A 15,548-nucleotide genomic window follows, 5' to 3' on the forward strand; every position below is an offset into this window, starting at 1 on the left:
GAGTTCCCATCGTGGCTCAATGGCTAATGAATCTGACTAGCATCCATGAAGACGCAGGTTCGATCCCTGGCCTTGCTCAGTGGGTTAAGGATCTGGCGTTGCTGAGGGGTGCGGTGTAGGTCGAAGATGCGGCTCAGATCCTGTGTTGCTGTGGCTGTGGCCGGCAGCTACAGCTCCAATTTGACCCTAGCCTGGGAACCTCTATATGCTGCGGGTGCAGCCCTAAAAAGCAAAAAAAAAAAAAAAAAAAGAAATCGGAATGGTAGTTACCTTTGGGTTTGGGGACACAGAGAGGACATGGGGTATAAGGGACTTCTAGGTGCCAGCTGGGTTCCGCTTTTTGATCTGGGTGCTGTACCCATGCGTGTTTTTTGCTGTTTGAGGAAACAGCTGAACTCCTTACTCATCACTGGAAATGCCCCCCCCCCCATTATCTGTCCTAGACTTTATTCAAAAGCTTACCTAGGAAATCTATCCAGGATGGAAACTAGGACATCTGCTGCCAGCTTTCACAACAATTTGGTTTCTTGTCTATAAACACTGAAATGAATAATTCTCAACCAGAGCCACAAGTGGTACAGGGTAGCATTTAGGGAATAAACAGCACCTATGGCTTCTTGCATTGTTGAAAAATGCTGCTTTTTACAGGCCTCCCTGGACACCTGGACAAGAGACCTTGAATTTCATGCTGTGCAGGTAAGAACTTGGGGGGTTGCAATGGGTTAGTCAGAGATTTCCAGACAAACAGAACTAATGGTGTGTGTACGTGTGTATATCTAACATTTTACACCCAGGGAAGAGTTGATGTTTTAACTTGAGTCCCAGGACCTTCTGCAGGCATAAATCCTTCTTCTTCAGGACGCCTCAGGCTTCTTCTCTTAAGGCCTTCACCTGATTGCACATGGCCCACCCAGATTATGGAAGATAATCTGCTTTACTTAAAGCCTGCTGATCTACATTTTTTTGGGGGGGGGGTTGGCGTTTTTTTTTTGTTTGTTTGTTTTTTGTTTTTTTTTTTGCTTTTTAGGGCCGCACCTGCAGCATGTGGAGGTTCTCAGGCTAGGGGTCCAGTCAGAGCCGTAGCCGCTGGCCTACATCATAGCCACAGCAACACAGGGTTCGAGCTGCATCTGCGACCTACACCACAGCTCACGGCAATGCCAGATCCTTTACCCACTGAGCGAGGCCAGGGATCAAACCTGTGTCCTCATGGATGCTAGTTAGATTTGCTAACCACTGAGCCATGACGGAAACACCCCCAATCTACATGTTAATTGCATCTAAAACACACCTTCACCATAGCACCTAGAATGGTATTTGACCACACATGGGATACCCTGGCTGAGCCAACTTGACGCATGAAAGTAACCATCACACATGATCCTGAAGGTTAGCAGATCACTGCCCAGGGCTCCAAACTCTGCACGCCCCCATCCTGTTCTGAATACGCAGAATCCTGCTGTAAGTGGGTTTCTCAGAATCCCCTCAGTTCAGATCAGGTCAGATCAGTGCTTTCTGTGTGTAGGTGACTTTTTTTTCTTGTCTTACTGTAACTACACACGGGGCTATGTCTTCATGTTTCTACCTGTAAAGAAGTGGGGAAGTTTCTAACAGTCCAGGGCTTCCCTGCTCAGTGGTTAATTTATGAATCAAGCCCTCTTTTTTTCAACTCGTGTGTTTCCTATGACAAAATCAGGCCGCTGTGTCTTTCCCTTATATGATGAGCAGCCAAGGACCAAAATCAACCAGCAAACTCTACTGAGTATTCTGTGATGACCTATGGGGGAAAAGAATCTGAGAATGAATGGCTATGAGTTAAAACCAAAAAATCAGGCGTGCCCGTTGTGACAAAGTGGAGGCAAATCCGACTAATGTCCATGAGGAGGTGGGTTCGATCCCTGGCCTCTCTCAGTAGGTTAAGGATCTGGCATTGCCGTGAGCTGTGATGCAGGTCACACATGTGGCTTGGATCCTGCATGGCTGTGGCTGTGGCTGTGGCATAGGGTGGCAGATGTAGTTCTGATTTGACCCCTAGCCTGGGAACTTCCGTATGCCGCATGTGGGGACCTAAAAAGCAAAAAAATATATATATATACATATACATCGACCAGCAAACGACACTTGTGCCCCTGGGCCATCGCTGGTATGCCCAATCCTTACCTGGTTCTAATGTTCCAAACCTCCACGTGAGGTTGTCTCATTCTTAAGGGGACACCAGGCTCCAGAAAGCCTATTCGGAACTGGCTTGCTAGCTCCTCAAAGAGGACAGCTTGGCTGGCCTCCAGTCCCCAGGCCCCTCCTTGGTGTCATCACACCCTGTGGTCAGTTCTGCACTGCGAGAGGGGCGAGGTTCTTCCTACAACCCGGGATGGGGCAGTGGCAGTCAGGAGGCGTGGCTGCATCTGCCTTTGTTAAATGGATGCCTTTGCCTTTCAGACGGTTGAAGCAAGCAAGATGTGGGGTTCCGTTTAGGGCCCCCCCTTTCACTTACAGATGGGGAGGCCTGTCCTTCAAGGGGCAGGGACTTGCTGAAGGTCACCTGGCTCTTTCTCAGGCGGAAAAACCGGGAAAGGAGAGGGAGGGATGCAGGTCTTTGGAGCCATGAGCCTGGAGTCACCAGGAAGAGTCTCAGGGGACCAGTGCCCCGGAGCTCAGACCTCGGAGGCTGAGGCCTGGCTTCCTCCCCCACTGGCTGCCCAGCCTGCAGGCATCTTCTTCCTGAAGCCCAGCAGGCCATCACTCTCTGGCTTCTTCCTCTCCTCCATCAAAGACTCCATAACATCCAAAGAGTCTTGGGTAGGCAGTCCTTTATGGGACCACATTTTCAAAGTGTCCGGTTTTAGAAATGCCCTTGCAGGAGTTCCCATCGTGGCTCAGTGGTTAACGAATCCGACTAGGAACCATGAGGTTGCGGGTTCGATCCCTGCCCTTGCTCAGTGGGTTAAGGATCCGGCATTGCCGTGAGCTGTGCTATAGGTCGCAGACATGGCTCGGATCCTGCATTGCTGTGGTTGTGGCATAGGCCTGAGGCTACAGCTCCGATTAGACCCCTAGCCTGGGAACCTCCATATGCTGCAGAAAGCGGCCCTAGAAAAGGCAGAAAGACAAAAATAAATAAATAAATAAATAAATAAATAAATAAATGTCCATGCATGGGTGTGATGGGTGCAAAGCGGTTTAAAGAAAACAAGAGGCTCTTTTGTGGGGGGCTTGCTTGCATGTGAAGCTTCATATGGCCTCCTCTTGGATCCACCTGGGATCCAGGAGAGGGGCACATCTCCTGAGACTCAGGCGGAAACCAAAGAAGCAGCCAGCATCCCTGGGCAGAGCTCTGGAGTGGGCGAGGGCCTGTCTAAGGGAACATAATAAGTCCTTCAGAAGCTCTGTTTCTGTTATATAAGGCAGTTTAGCATCCTGTTCCCTAGGAAATCTCTTTTGGAGAAAATAGGGCATGCAAAGGAAAAGGTAGCATTGGATGATTGCTGGCGTTTGTAACCTGTGCTTGGAAGGTATGTGGTTGGCTGCTTGTAAACAAACCCGCTTCCTGGGGGGTGGATGACCCTTCCTTGTCGACTGACTCTGGGATTTGTCCCCTGCAGGGAGCAATGGGGCAGTGAACTCTTGGCAGCCCCTAGAATGGGTCACTATGAAGTCACCCATTCTTTTAGGCTGGAGAAGGCTGCTCGGGGGGGTGGGATCCTGGGATAAAGTTCAACAGGGCAGCCTGAGCAGGTCTGCCTGGAATCTTTAGTCCTAATTCCATGTTCCCTTCTGTTCCCATCGAGGGCTTTCTGTAGTTATAAGAGATATTTCTAAAGCCAACCATGGTCCCTTCCTACAGAAAACTCTCATACTTTGTACAGCCCTTGGTTCATGAATTCCATCTGCATGGTGATACTAGCCCCCTGAAAGTCCGCATCTTGATCCTTTAGCTTTGACCATGGGGAGGTCCCAAAGCTGGCGGGAAGCTCCCTGCCTGTAGGGGATGCAGAGCAGTTCTGAAGGCAGGTGTGCTCCTCATTCTAAAAAAAAAAAAAAAAAAAATCTTACAAGGGGCTGGGTGAGAGGTGGGGAATGCTGTTTTACAATGTATCACAAAAGTGCACTTGAGGAGTTCCCGTTGTGGTTCAGTGGAAACGACTAGGAACCATGAGGTTGTGGGTTCAATCCCTAGCCTCGCTCAGTGGGTTAAGGATCTGGCATTGCCGTGAGATGTGGTGTAGGTCACAGACTTGGCTTGGATCTGGTGTTGCTGTGGCTCTGGTGTAGGCTGGCAGCTATAGCTCTGATTAAACCCCTAGCCTGGGAACCTCCATATGCCGCAGGTGCGGCCCTAAAAAGACCAAAAAAAAAAAACCCCCCCACAAAAGTACACTTGATTTCTTTTTTCCTGTTTAAGGTGTTAACAGGGAGAATTAATGAGTTTTCTCATAAAAACAGAAATAGAAAAATTGAGCAAAAGGATGGAATTCTGCCAAACTTTTCGAAAGAGCCCCCCCCCCTTTTGGTCTTTTTAGGGCCACATCTGCAGCATATGGAAGTTTCCAGGCTAGGGGTTGAATCACAGCTACAGCTGCTCACCTATGCCATAGCCACAGTAACTCGGGATCCAAGCTGAGTCTGCAGCCTACACCACAGCTCCTGGCAACACCGGATCCTTAACCCACTGAGTGAGGCCAGGGATTGAACTGGCGTCCTCTTGGATACTAGTCGGGTTCATTACTGCTGAGCCATAATGGGAACTCCCGAGACAGGGCCTTTTGATACCCAGGAGAGGCAGGGGAGCATGAAAACTTATTCTCCTTTGCTGTAGAGAAGGGAGCCTGTTGGTGTTTGATAGAAACAGGAGGGGGAAGCGGTGGAGAATTTGACTTGATCTTGACCAAGACGACGTGACGGGGATGCTCCCTTCCCCCTTTGTCCTGCACACGGCCTCCTCTGTAGCATCCTGGATGCTGACTTGGTGCCCTAGGACTACAGGTGGTCCCTGCCTCTGGCCATTTGTTGTTTCCTTTTTCTGTGGCCCTGGAACTGCCTGGCCCTGCCCCAGGCTTCCAGAAGCCAGTGTGAAGTCAAGGGTCAGGAACACCGCCTTTCTGGGCATTCCTGTTGTGGCTCAGTGGGTTGAGAACGTGACATAGGGTCTGAGAGGTTGCTGGTTGGATCCTTGGCCTCACTCAGTGGGTTGAGGATCCGGCGTTGCCATGAGCTGTGGCGCGAGTTGCAGATGTGGCTCGGATCCCGAGTTGCTGTGGCTGTGGCAGAGGCTGGCAGCTGCAGCTCCAATTCAACCCATAGCCCAGGAACTTCCATATGCTGCAAGTGTAGCCCTAAACAGCAAAAAAAAAAAAAAAAAAAAAAAAAAAAGAAGAGGAAAAGCTTTTCAGGGAGGGATGTGAAAATCTGAGTTGCCATTTCTCTCTTGGGTGAATTCTTTAACCACGGCAGGCTCTTCTGGAAGAGGGGATAACAGGATTTGGCTCATTGTGGGTCACGCTCTTATTACGGCACCTGGCGTTCCAGGCATCCTCGCTGAAGGTGCCGGTGGTTGAGGAAGGGGAGTTCCCTGGTGGTCTAGTGGTTAAGATTCAGTGCTTTGGGTGCTGCGGCCTGGGTTCAATCCCTGGTCTGGGAACTAAGATCCCATAACAAACAAACAAAACCCCCAAACAGATGCTGGGGAAGGAAGCTTTACCTTTCCTTTCGTCCTGCCTCACTCCTCCCAGGGGTGGTGGTGGTGGGGGGGGATGAGCCGCTTCATCCAAGGCCTAGGTCCCCAGAGGAACCTCTGTCCTCCTGGTGACACTCAAGGCTGGGCTGGGCGTCCCCCCTTCCTGCCTCTTCGCTGCCTTTCTCCCCCACTCAAAACTTGGACATCCTGAACCCCAACCCGAAAAGGCTTTGAAAATCCGCATTAGAAAGGGCTCCAGAAGTGCATGGGGACACTTCCTTGAGAAGCTTTTCAACAACATCAATGAAAAATAGATGAGCTCTCTTGAATTGCAAATGCTCTTAAAGTTGAAGGCAAAAAAGTGAAGATCAGTTTCTTTTTTCCCCTCGCTCGCGGCTGGCTGGCGAGGTCAGGGATCCAGTTGCTTCTGTTGAACGGTAAACATCAAAGGCAGTCTTTAGGGCCAGGAAAACGAACAACAAACATCCTCTCAGCAGCCATCACCCGGTTCCCAGAAGCGGGAACTCAATTAATTTAATTTGGTTTCCACTGGCTTTCTTGGTTTTGTTTTTAATATTTCAATAACTGTTTAGTAAGCCTGCTCTCCCTGCTTGGCTTCATGCCAGAGGCTGTGGGGTTAAAGGTGTATCATAGTCAAATTCTCTCCCATCAGAGGGATTATAACTGAATTTCATCAAGTGAAGACTGACAGCTCAAATGGCTGAGTCATGCCAGGTCAAGTACACAAGGAAGAGCCCAGGAGATCAGAGGGGAGCGAGGGCAGAAACTCACCCAGGCTGGCTCCGGGCACCGTAGGCTTGTCCATCTCCTTGGCTCGCAAGCACTGAGGTTAGGGTGGAAGCAGTTATGTTTCCTTTGCAAAACTGCCTTTGCAAAGCCACTACTGTGGGCAGAATCTTCGGACGCCACTTTCAATAAAATGGCAGATTTTGGAGTTCCCGTCATGACTCAGTAGCTTATGAACCTGACTGGTATCCATGAGGATGCAGGTTCCATCCCTGGCCTTGCTCAGTGGGTTAAGGATTCGGCATTGCCGTGAGCTGTGGTGTAGGTCGCAGACGCGGCTCGGACCCTGCATTGCTATGGCTGTGGTGTAGGCAGGCAGCTGCAATTCCGATGTGACCCCACATGCCGAATGCCATGTGCCGCAGGTGTGACCCTAAAAAGCAAAAAACCAAAGCAAAGCAAAACCCCAAACCAGCAGATTTCCGGGAGTCCTCCCTCATCTGCTTTGCCTCAGTTTGTTCAACTTGTTCTAAAATAATTGACCTCCCTGACCTTGCCCTTGTTGGAACACCTCAAAATGCCATAGTGCGGGGACCTGGGGACAACTGAAGCCTGCCGTGGCCCAGGGAGAGGAGGTGGCTTCCCTGGAGTGTCTGTGGGGCCTCAGCGCTTTCGTATTGTTTAGCACGTGTGTGAGAACAGAGTGTTTGGAAAACTGGGGTTTCTTTTTTTTTTTTGTCTTTTTGCTATTTCTTGCCTTTTCTAGGGCCGCTCCTGCGGCATATGGAGGTTCCCAGGCTAGGGGGTGAATCGGAGCTGCAGCTGCCAGCCTATGCCAGAGCCACAGCAACGCAGGATCCGAGCCGCATCTGCAACCTACACCACAGCTCACGGCAACACTGGATCGTTAACCCACTGACTCAGCAAGGCCAGGGACGGAACCCGCAACCTCATGGTTCCTAGTCGGATTCGTTAACCACTGCGCCACGACGGGAACTCCAAACTGGGGTTTCTTAACTTGACTTCGCTGCCTCTTTAGAGAGGAGTCACATTGAATATTCTCCTCGTGTGTGTCTGAGTATCTCTGTTTGCTTCTGACTGGAAGGATAAAAAGCCCAAAGAACAAGAAAAAAGAGGGGATTTTCTTCACCGGCCCTTTTCCAAGAAGTTGGACAAGAACCTGCCGTCGCACAAACAGCCCTCGGCCTCGCTCATCACGCAGATCCAGAACACCAGGGCCCTGCTGAAGGACCGGAAGGCCGCCAAGCCCGGCTTCCCTGACAAAGGTGGGTCAGCGCAGGGGACTCTCTGGGCCACTCGTGTTCAGCTGCGTGGCTGCTCTGTGCCCCACACTGGTGGCTGTGTGGGCCTCTGGGGCAGACATCACTCTCGTGTCCTTGAGAAAACAGAATTAATGCATGCGAGGCAACCAACCCAAGAACAATCAAGGTCTAGATTGGTATTGTCCATCTGTGTGGGGAGGATTTGACAAAGGAGGGATGGGGTGTATGGGATTGTGGGAACAGAGATGGGGTGTGTGGGGTTATGGGAGCCATGATGGGGTGCATGGGATTGTGGGTATAGAGATGGAGTGCATGGGATGGTGGATATAGAAACAGTGCATGGGATTGTGGGTACAGAGATGGAGTGCTTGGGATTGTGGGTATAGAGATGGAGTGCATGGGATTGTGGGTACAGAGATGGAGTGCTTGGGATTGTGGGTATAGAGATGAAGTGCATGGGATTGTGGGAACAGAGATGGAGTGCTTGGGATTGTGGGTATAGAGATGAAGTGCATGGGATTGTGGGTACAGAGATAGAGTGCATGGGATTATGGGAACAGAGATGGGTGCTTGGGATTGTGGGAACAGAGATGGGGTGCTTGGGATTGTGGGTATAGAGATGGAGTGCATGGGATTGTGGGTACAGAGATAGAGTGCATGGGATTGTGGGAACAGAGATGGGGTATGTGGGATTGCGGGGACAGAGATAGAGTGCATGGGATTATGGGAGCAGAGATAGGGTGCATGGGATTGTGGGAGCATAGATCAGGGTGTAAGGTATTGCAAGAGTAGGGATTCGGGGTGCAGAAATAAAGATCAGGGTGCAGGAGTGGCGTTGGAAGGGAAGGTTTTGCAGGAGTAGATGTCAGGGCATGTGCTACTATGGGAGCAGAGATTAGGGTGCATAGCATTGTGGGAGCAGAGACTGGGGTGCATGGTATTATGGAACCAGGAGTGGGTGATCAGTATTGGAGGGGCAGGGATCGGAGTGCCGAGCAGTGATGGGGGCATGCTGTTGGGGGAGCCTTTCACCAGAGCAGTAGTCCCTGAGAGGCACTGACGTGTGACTGACAGCATCTGGACTCTGGGTGGAGGGAGGGTGCTCAAACCCAGCTCTGTGGCTGGTTATGGCCCATGTTCCTTACCCTCTGGGGATCTTAACTGGTCCCCCTACATGTGACAGGCCATCAGAGCTACTGGGTGGATTCGAGGAGATGCATATGTGGGCTTCTCTGCCTCATTCATGGTCCAGCATAGGAGATAACTAATCCACACGGGTCTCCCTCCTCTGGGGCAAGCATCCAGGGCTGCCGAAGCGAAGCATCCCACAGGCTTAGCACACACTGCGCACTGGGAGACCGGATGGGTGGGGTGCAGGGGGGCCCAGGGAGCGTTCTGAAGCCAGCCAAGGGGTAGAGGAGAGCTTCCTGTTATGGAGGGGCACAAAGAGACTGTAGAGTTGAGTCTTCGATCCCGAGGTTTTAAATATGAAGAGACCGAGGTTCAGGGAGCGCCCCGGCTGTCTGAGATCAACAGTAGTTCCCTGGGGAAGCAGGACAGCATCGGGAGACTCAGACAGCACCATGCAGCCTTGGTCTGACCTGAGAGAGACCGGTTTTCACCCAGAGAAGAACTGTTCTATGTGGTTCAGCCTCATCCTGCATGTTTCTGGAAGGCAGGAGCTCCCTGGCAGAATCCCCTTGGGGAGTTGCCCCTTCTGGCTTTGGAACCAGCAGAGAACCCGAGCCCTTGACAGTGGCGCCCTGAGGCTTCCCCCCAAGGAAGGTCTAGGTCGTGGCTGCGTATTTGGGATAAATTTGCAGCCCCAGAAGTGGAGTCCATTTCTTGGTACTTTCCTGGGCCAGATGGCATTTGTTTGTTTGCCTTTTCCTTCCTCCTGGGATTTGAAAGCCTGTTGCTGAGAGGTGCCCCAGAGCCTGTGTATTTGCTCACACTGACCCTCGCGGGATGACAGGCACTGATTCAACTCTTCCATGAGCCCGTGAGAGCACCCTCATCCTCATTTCTGGAGATGAGGAGTGGCACAGAGAATGGTCCAAGGTCAGGGAGGTGGTAAGTAACAGAGTCCAGACTTCCAACCAGGCAGCCTGGCTCTAGAGCTTTCTCTCCTGACCAGTGTAGCTTACTGCTCCTCTGGGGAGTCAGGATGAATTGGAGCCGGCAGAGGCACCCAAGGGTCGGACTGGTGACCGTCGATCCCTTCTAGCTGGGGACGATGCCATGTCTGGGTCCATACCCGGGGGTGGTTGACTCTGAGGTGGGGATTAGTAGGGCATGTGTGGGAGGTGTCCTCGCAGGGTCTGCACCCCCGGAAGTGAAAGATGCAGGACAAAGCAGAGGGAGAAGCTGGGCTCCGAGCGGGGAGCATGCAGAACCTCAGGGAAGGAAGGGGGCACTCGTATCAGCTGGGACACTGGAGACATGAGACAATGACATTTCAGTTCTCTCTGCCAGTCAATCTGCAGCGTCTGTGTGGGCCCAAGGAGGAGTTTTTTTTTTTTTTTTTTTGATCTTTTGTCCTTTTCGGGCCATACCCATGGCATATGGAGGTTCCTGGGCTAGGGGTCTAATCAGAGCTGTTGCTGCCAGCCTATGCCAGAGCCACAGCAATGCCAAATCTGAGCCACGTCTGCAACCTACACCACAGCTCACGGCAATGCCGGATCCTTAACCCACTGAGCGAGGCCAGGGATCGAACCCGCAACCTCATGGTTCCTAGTCAGATTCGTTTCCACTGCGCTACGACGGGAACTCTGAGAGGAAGAGATGTATTTAGGGATCTGTATATTTCTTTATGGAAGGTGAAGAGGATTCCCAGTGCCCTGGGCTGCCCCTGAAATCATTCCTGGTGGCCGCAGCCTGTTCCTGCCGCCAGGCCCCAGCAGGGCTATAAAATGTGATGGTAGGAACAGGCAGCTACGACAGGGCCTGTTCCCAGGAACTTGGCTCCAGATTCATGGGGGTTTTCCCTTTCTGTTCTGGCAGAGTCTGCAAACCTGGCTTCCAGTCTGTGCCAACTTGAGTTGGAAACCATGGGGATTGGCTGGTTGCCTTAAATGTATAGGCAAAGAGTGTTTCACTCCTGTTCAGAATTGGGTGAGGCTTTGGGGAGACCCAAGGTCATGAAGGAGCCTTTAAAAGGAAGGGAGTTCTGACCCGTGTTACAACACGGATAAACCTGGAGGACATCCTGCTCAGTGAAACCAGCCAGTCACAAAAGGACAGATACTGTAGATTGCACTTGTAGGAGGGCTCTAGAATCATCAGACATGGAGTTCCCGTCGTGGCGCAGTGGTTGACGAATCCGACTAGGAACCATGAGGTTGTGGATTCGATCCCTGGCCTTGCTCGGTGGGTTAAGGATCCGGCATTGCCGTGAGCTGTGGTGTAGGTTGCAGACACGGCTCGGATCCCGTGTTGCTGTGGCTCTGGTGTAGGCTTGTGGCTACAGCTCCAATTCAACCCCTAGCCTGGGAACCTCTATATGCCGCGGGAAGCGGCCCTAGAAAAGGCAAAAAGACAAAAAAAAAAAAATAGGCTAGTCAGACACATAGACCCGTTGCCCCGGCAACCACTATTAGATTTGCAAGATGAAGAGTTGTATTTCACAACGGTACAAATGTACTTAACACTACTGAAATTTACACTTAAAAAATGGTTGAGGTGATAAATTTATGTTATGGGTTTTTTTTACTGTAATTAAAAAAGCAAAAAACTCCTTCCACTTTCAATTATCTGAGGACCAAATTCACAAGTCCTTAATGAGCTGGGATCCTTGTGCTTCCAGCAGTTTTGTGGTCATTCTGTTGAGTTGTGGACCTTTTTACTCAAGGGTTCTTTGGCAGCATCCAGAATTTTAAGTGACCAAAAGGACAGCAGATGTGAAGCTGGTGCCACGAGGCAAATCAGAACCCAGGAGGCCTCTTGTTACCAGCCTTCTGTCCCCTCCATCCTAGGAAGCTCATCTGGGTCCCCGTGAGGAGAGTCAGATTCTAGGCCGTTCCTTTTGATCTCCCTGGAGGAGGCACTGTCTCAGTCAAGCTGGAGGTCAGAGCAGGGCCGCTGGCACTGTTTCTGCGGCCGTCTTCATGTTTCCTTTGCTTTCTTGCTGTGCAGATTCCTTCGGTTGCCGCAATATTTTCCGAAAAACCTCGGACTCCAATTGTGTGGCTTCTTCCTCCATGGAGTTCATCCCAGTGCCACCTCCCAGGACCCCCAGGGTTATCAAGAAACCGGAGTCCCCTCAGCAGGGGCCTGGGAGCACCAGCATCCCCACCAAGGAAGACCCTTTGATGCTGGACATGGTGCGCTCCTTTGAGTCTGTGGAGCGCGAAGACCAGACAGAACTGCTGTCCCCATCCCATCACTATAGGATTCTGAACTCCCCCGGGGTCCTGGCTCGCGGCAATCCCGGGGAGCGGACGCTGTCACCTGTCCTGTTGCCCGGAAGCCCATCACCTCTCCAAACTCCTTTGCACTCCACCCTGGTCTCCTTTGCCCACGAAGATAAGAACAGCCCCCCCAAAGAGGAGGGCGTGTGTTCCCCACCCCCAGGGTCCAGTAACGGTGGCACCATGCAGCCCCTGGGGAGCCCGCATTGTGTGAAGAGCAGAGGCAGGTTCCCCATGATGGGCATCGGACAGATGCTAAGGAAGCGACACCAGAGCCTGCAGCCTCCCGCAGACAGGCCTCTGGAGGCCAGCATGCCCCCGCTGCAGCCCACGGCCCCTGTGAGTCTTTCCTTTGACCTGGCTGATGGGGTCAAAGGCCAGTGTTAACAGGCCCACTGTGGGGTTCTGGGCATTTCTAAGGAATGCAATGGAGCAGCTCCATGTGTCTGTCAGGGTGTGAACTCAAAAGCCTCTCTCGGAGCATCCTTCCTGGCGTCAGCTTCTCCTGACATGCGATGTCCCCACAGCTGAAACCCACAGACCCAGAGCCTGCACAGCCCAGTCCAGAGTATACCCCCCCCGCCCCCACCTCCCGAGATGCTGGGGTCTCCTAGGAGATTGTCTGTGCAGCCAGCTGCACTCCTGCACCACCTTCTTCCTCCTGCAAACTCACTGGCCATCAGCCACCTCCATCCACTGGGCCAAGGGTGAGAACCCTGCATTGGCCCCTGGGCTCCTCAGATTTCAGATCCTCTGGAACTTTCCTCCACGATGTGCTCTGTGTGTGTGCCTCTACTGGGTTCTGTTTCCACCCGGACCATGCTTTCCCCTCCCTTGGTAGAGGTGAATCCCTGCAGTGTGGCGAGCGCTGGAGCCCCTGAGCACCAGGGCCCAGGAAACCCCCCAGGGAGATGCGCAGAAGCCTCTGAAACCAGCCGCACCCACTCTGAGCAAAAAGGAGCCTCTGGTCAATGACTGATGGCAGCAGTGGGGACCTCCTTGAAAGGAAAAGACCCACAGGGACACACATCTGCCCGGAAAGGTTTTGATAGATTTTTGTTTGTTTGTTTTTGGTTGAAACTTGCGATCGGTTGAATTATCTTCTCCAAAGATGATTTTTCTTTATGTGAAATCGTTCAGTCGAAGCAGCATCGTTTTTCAAAGCCTGAATGGAGAGACGAGAAGCAATTTCACCGAACTCCTGTTCTTGCGAGAGGATAAACCTGGAGGGCATCAGAACTCGCCCAGGCGATGTTTTTAGCAGCTGGTGACCTCCGGTGGCCTGTACGAGGGGCATGATCATACCTATCCCTGTGTTCTTCCTATCGGATCAGCTGCGCCCCGATTCTTCTGGAAGATGTAGAGCAGAGTTACCGTTGGTTATTTAGAAAGAGAGAAGATGGTTAAGGTGGGATGCGAGGATACCTGCAAGGCACCGTTACCTCTGTGCAATGCAGTTTGCAAGCTGCCAAGAAAACACGGGTGGTCTAGCACCCCTCGGTTGGCCCTTGGCTGTGAGAGGCTCTCCTGGAGGGAACCCCATTCAAAAGGCAGTACTGTATCTTTGAGGAAAGCTGCGTTCCTCAAATAGGCTTTGAGCCTGTGTTCTGTTTTCACACCTTTTCCAAGGATGGAACCAAAGATTACGTCTCCAGGTCTGTGTCTGTGCTGTCCTTGTGTACGTGCTTTGTGGACCCCGACGTTGTCTGACTGTGTTAGCTTGGAGCCCGCTGTGGCCTGTCTCTACGGGGCCCTGGGCCCTGGCGCTTGATGGGGACCATTCAGTGATGAGCAGAATTGGCCAAAGAAGAAGAGTTAGGAAGTTCCCTTGTGGCACAGCGCAGTTGTAGCTCGGGTTTGATCCCTGGCCCCGGAACTTGCACATGCTGTGGGTACAGCCTCCCCACCTCCAAAAAAAAAAAAAAAAAAAAAAAGAAGAGTCAGCACAGGTTGGAGAGAGGTCAGCTCAGGAGAGAAAGTTACCCTATGGCCTGGAGTCTTCAACCATTGGCCGGCGCATTCATGACTGGAATACACGACTGTGGCCACCCCAGGGCTAGTCTTCTCTGTCCCCCGATCCTGAAAAAAAGGCCACAGCCCTTGAGCACTGCAAAGCCTGCCTTCTCTTCCACCAGCAGCCAGCTGGAGCCAGAGGGTGGAGGGGTGGCTCTTCATTTTTTTCTCCTTTGCTGTTGGTGACCTCTTTCTGCCCCATGCGTCTCTGGCTGCGTGAGGAGAGAGCAGAGATCCAGCTGTCTCCGGAAGCCACTGCCATGCCCAGTCTTGGCTGACCTTGACAGGACCTGGGGCTGCTGCTCCCCCACCCCCTTGATGGGCTCACCCCGGCCCTCAGGCCCGTTGGGAGGGAGTCAGGCTCCTGGCTGTCGGTGGCACTCCTTTGTATGGCTCCAGACTGGGTTCCCGAACTGTCTATTTGAAAATGGAGCTTTTTAGGTTGAGAGAAGAAAAGAAACATCTGAAAAAGTCCCTCTCTCTGTTTGACATGAAGTATTTGGTTTTTGATGGGCGAAGGAGCCTTTTTGGAAGCTGGTTTGACAGGACCTGGGCCATGCTGCAGTCTGGCAGGCTGCATAGCTGTGCCTGTGAACTGGATCTAGCCCTTCACTGTCTTGTGTTTGACTTGCCTTGATAACGCGAGCGTTCCTGTGTCGCTGTTAGCTTGTTGGGACGCGTTCCCGTTCTTCGCATGCTTCCAGAACAGCCGCGGACTTTCCAATTGCATCCTGCATCTGACCAGCCACGTCGCCACCGGCAACTTGAACTGTGAACTCAGGTTTATTCCAAACCCAGTGGGAGGTGAGGGGGAGGGAAGAAGGGGAGGAAATTGTTGTGTGCGTGTGAGCCCCGGACAAATCTGTGAAATCGAGTGAAAGCGGACATGTTAAATTCTTTATTATTTTATTATATTTATATGGAAGACTTGACTATCCCTTTGGTAAGTACAAAGCGTGTTGTCTGTTTAACCCATGACTGTCTGTCATTAGTCTGCGCCCCTGAGCTCGGTCAGCCTGTAGTTACTGATGGAGGTGGCGGAACCATCATCGCGACGTCCAGGAGGAAGAGTTGACTCTCATTGTCCCCATTTGGTCATAAGTAAGGACTGTATGTCACTGTTATTAAATACATGTACTTTTATAATGACTGTGAAATACACTTTTCCCCTCACTATGACTGTTTCGTTTATTTGCTGATAAATCTGAGACCTAAGAGTACGGTGCAAAGTAGTGGTATCGTCTTCTACATAAAGTTCTTGGTCCAGCGATGGGATTCAAGAGGGAATAGACTTGTGGGTGTTCGGGGGCATTTCTGGCTTTGCTGCTCTTGCCGCAGGGGTGTCTGCTGCCTGACCTATGGCCAATGGCAGTTCAAGATGAATCAGCCTTTTTCTTTTCTGGGGTCGGGGGCTTCAGGATC

General features: G+C 51.8%; 1 protein-coding gene across 1 annotated transcript in view; it reads left to right on the forward strand.

The window, feature by feature from the left end:
- Positions 1-15,302, forward strand: part of HUNK (hormonally up-regulated Neu-associated kinase) — a 137,232-nt gene extending 121,930 nt beyond the window's left edge. The window contains exons 9-11 of the mRNA XM_047795431.1: positions 649-696; positions 7,524-7,704; positions 11,839-15,302. Coding sequence (XP_047651387.1) covers positions 649-696; positions 7,524-7,704; positions 11,839-12,500 — 891 coding nt within the window. The 3' untranslated portion in view covers positions 12,501-15,302. The remainder of the gene's footprint in view (positions 1-648; positions 697-7,523; positions 7,705-11,838) is intronic.
- Positions 15,303-15,548: the final 246 nt, after the last annotated feature.

This window comes from Phacochoerus africanus, chromosome 1, assembly GCF_016906955.1.
Source record: "Phacochoerus africanus isolate WHEZ1 chromosome 1, ROS_Pafr_v1, whole genome shotgun sequence".
Classification (NCBI taxonomy): Eukaryota; Metazoa; Chordata; class Mammalia; order Artiodactyla; family Suidae; genus Phacochoerus; species Phacochoerus africanus.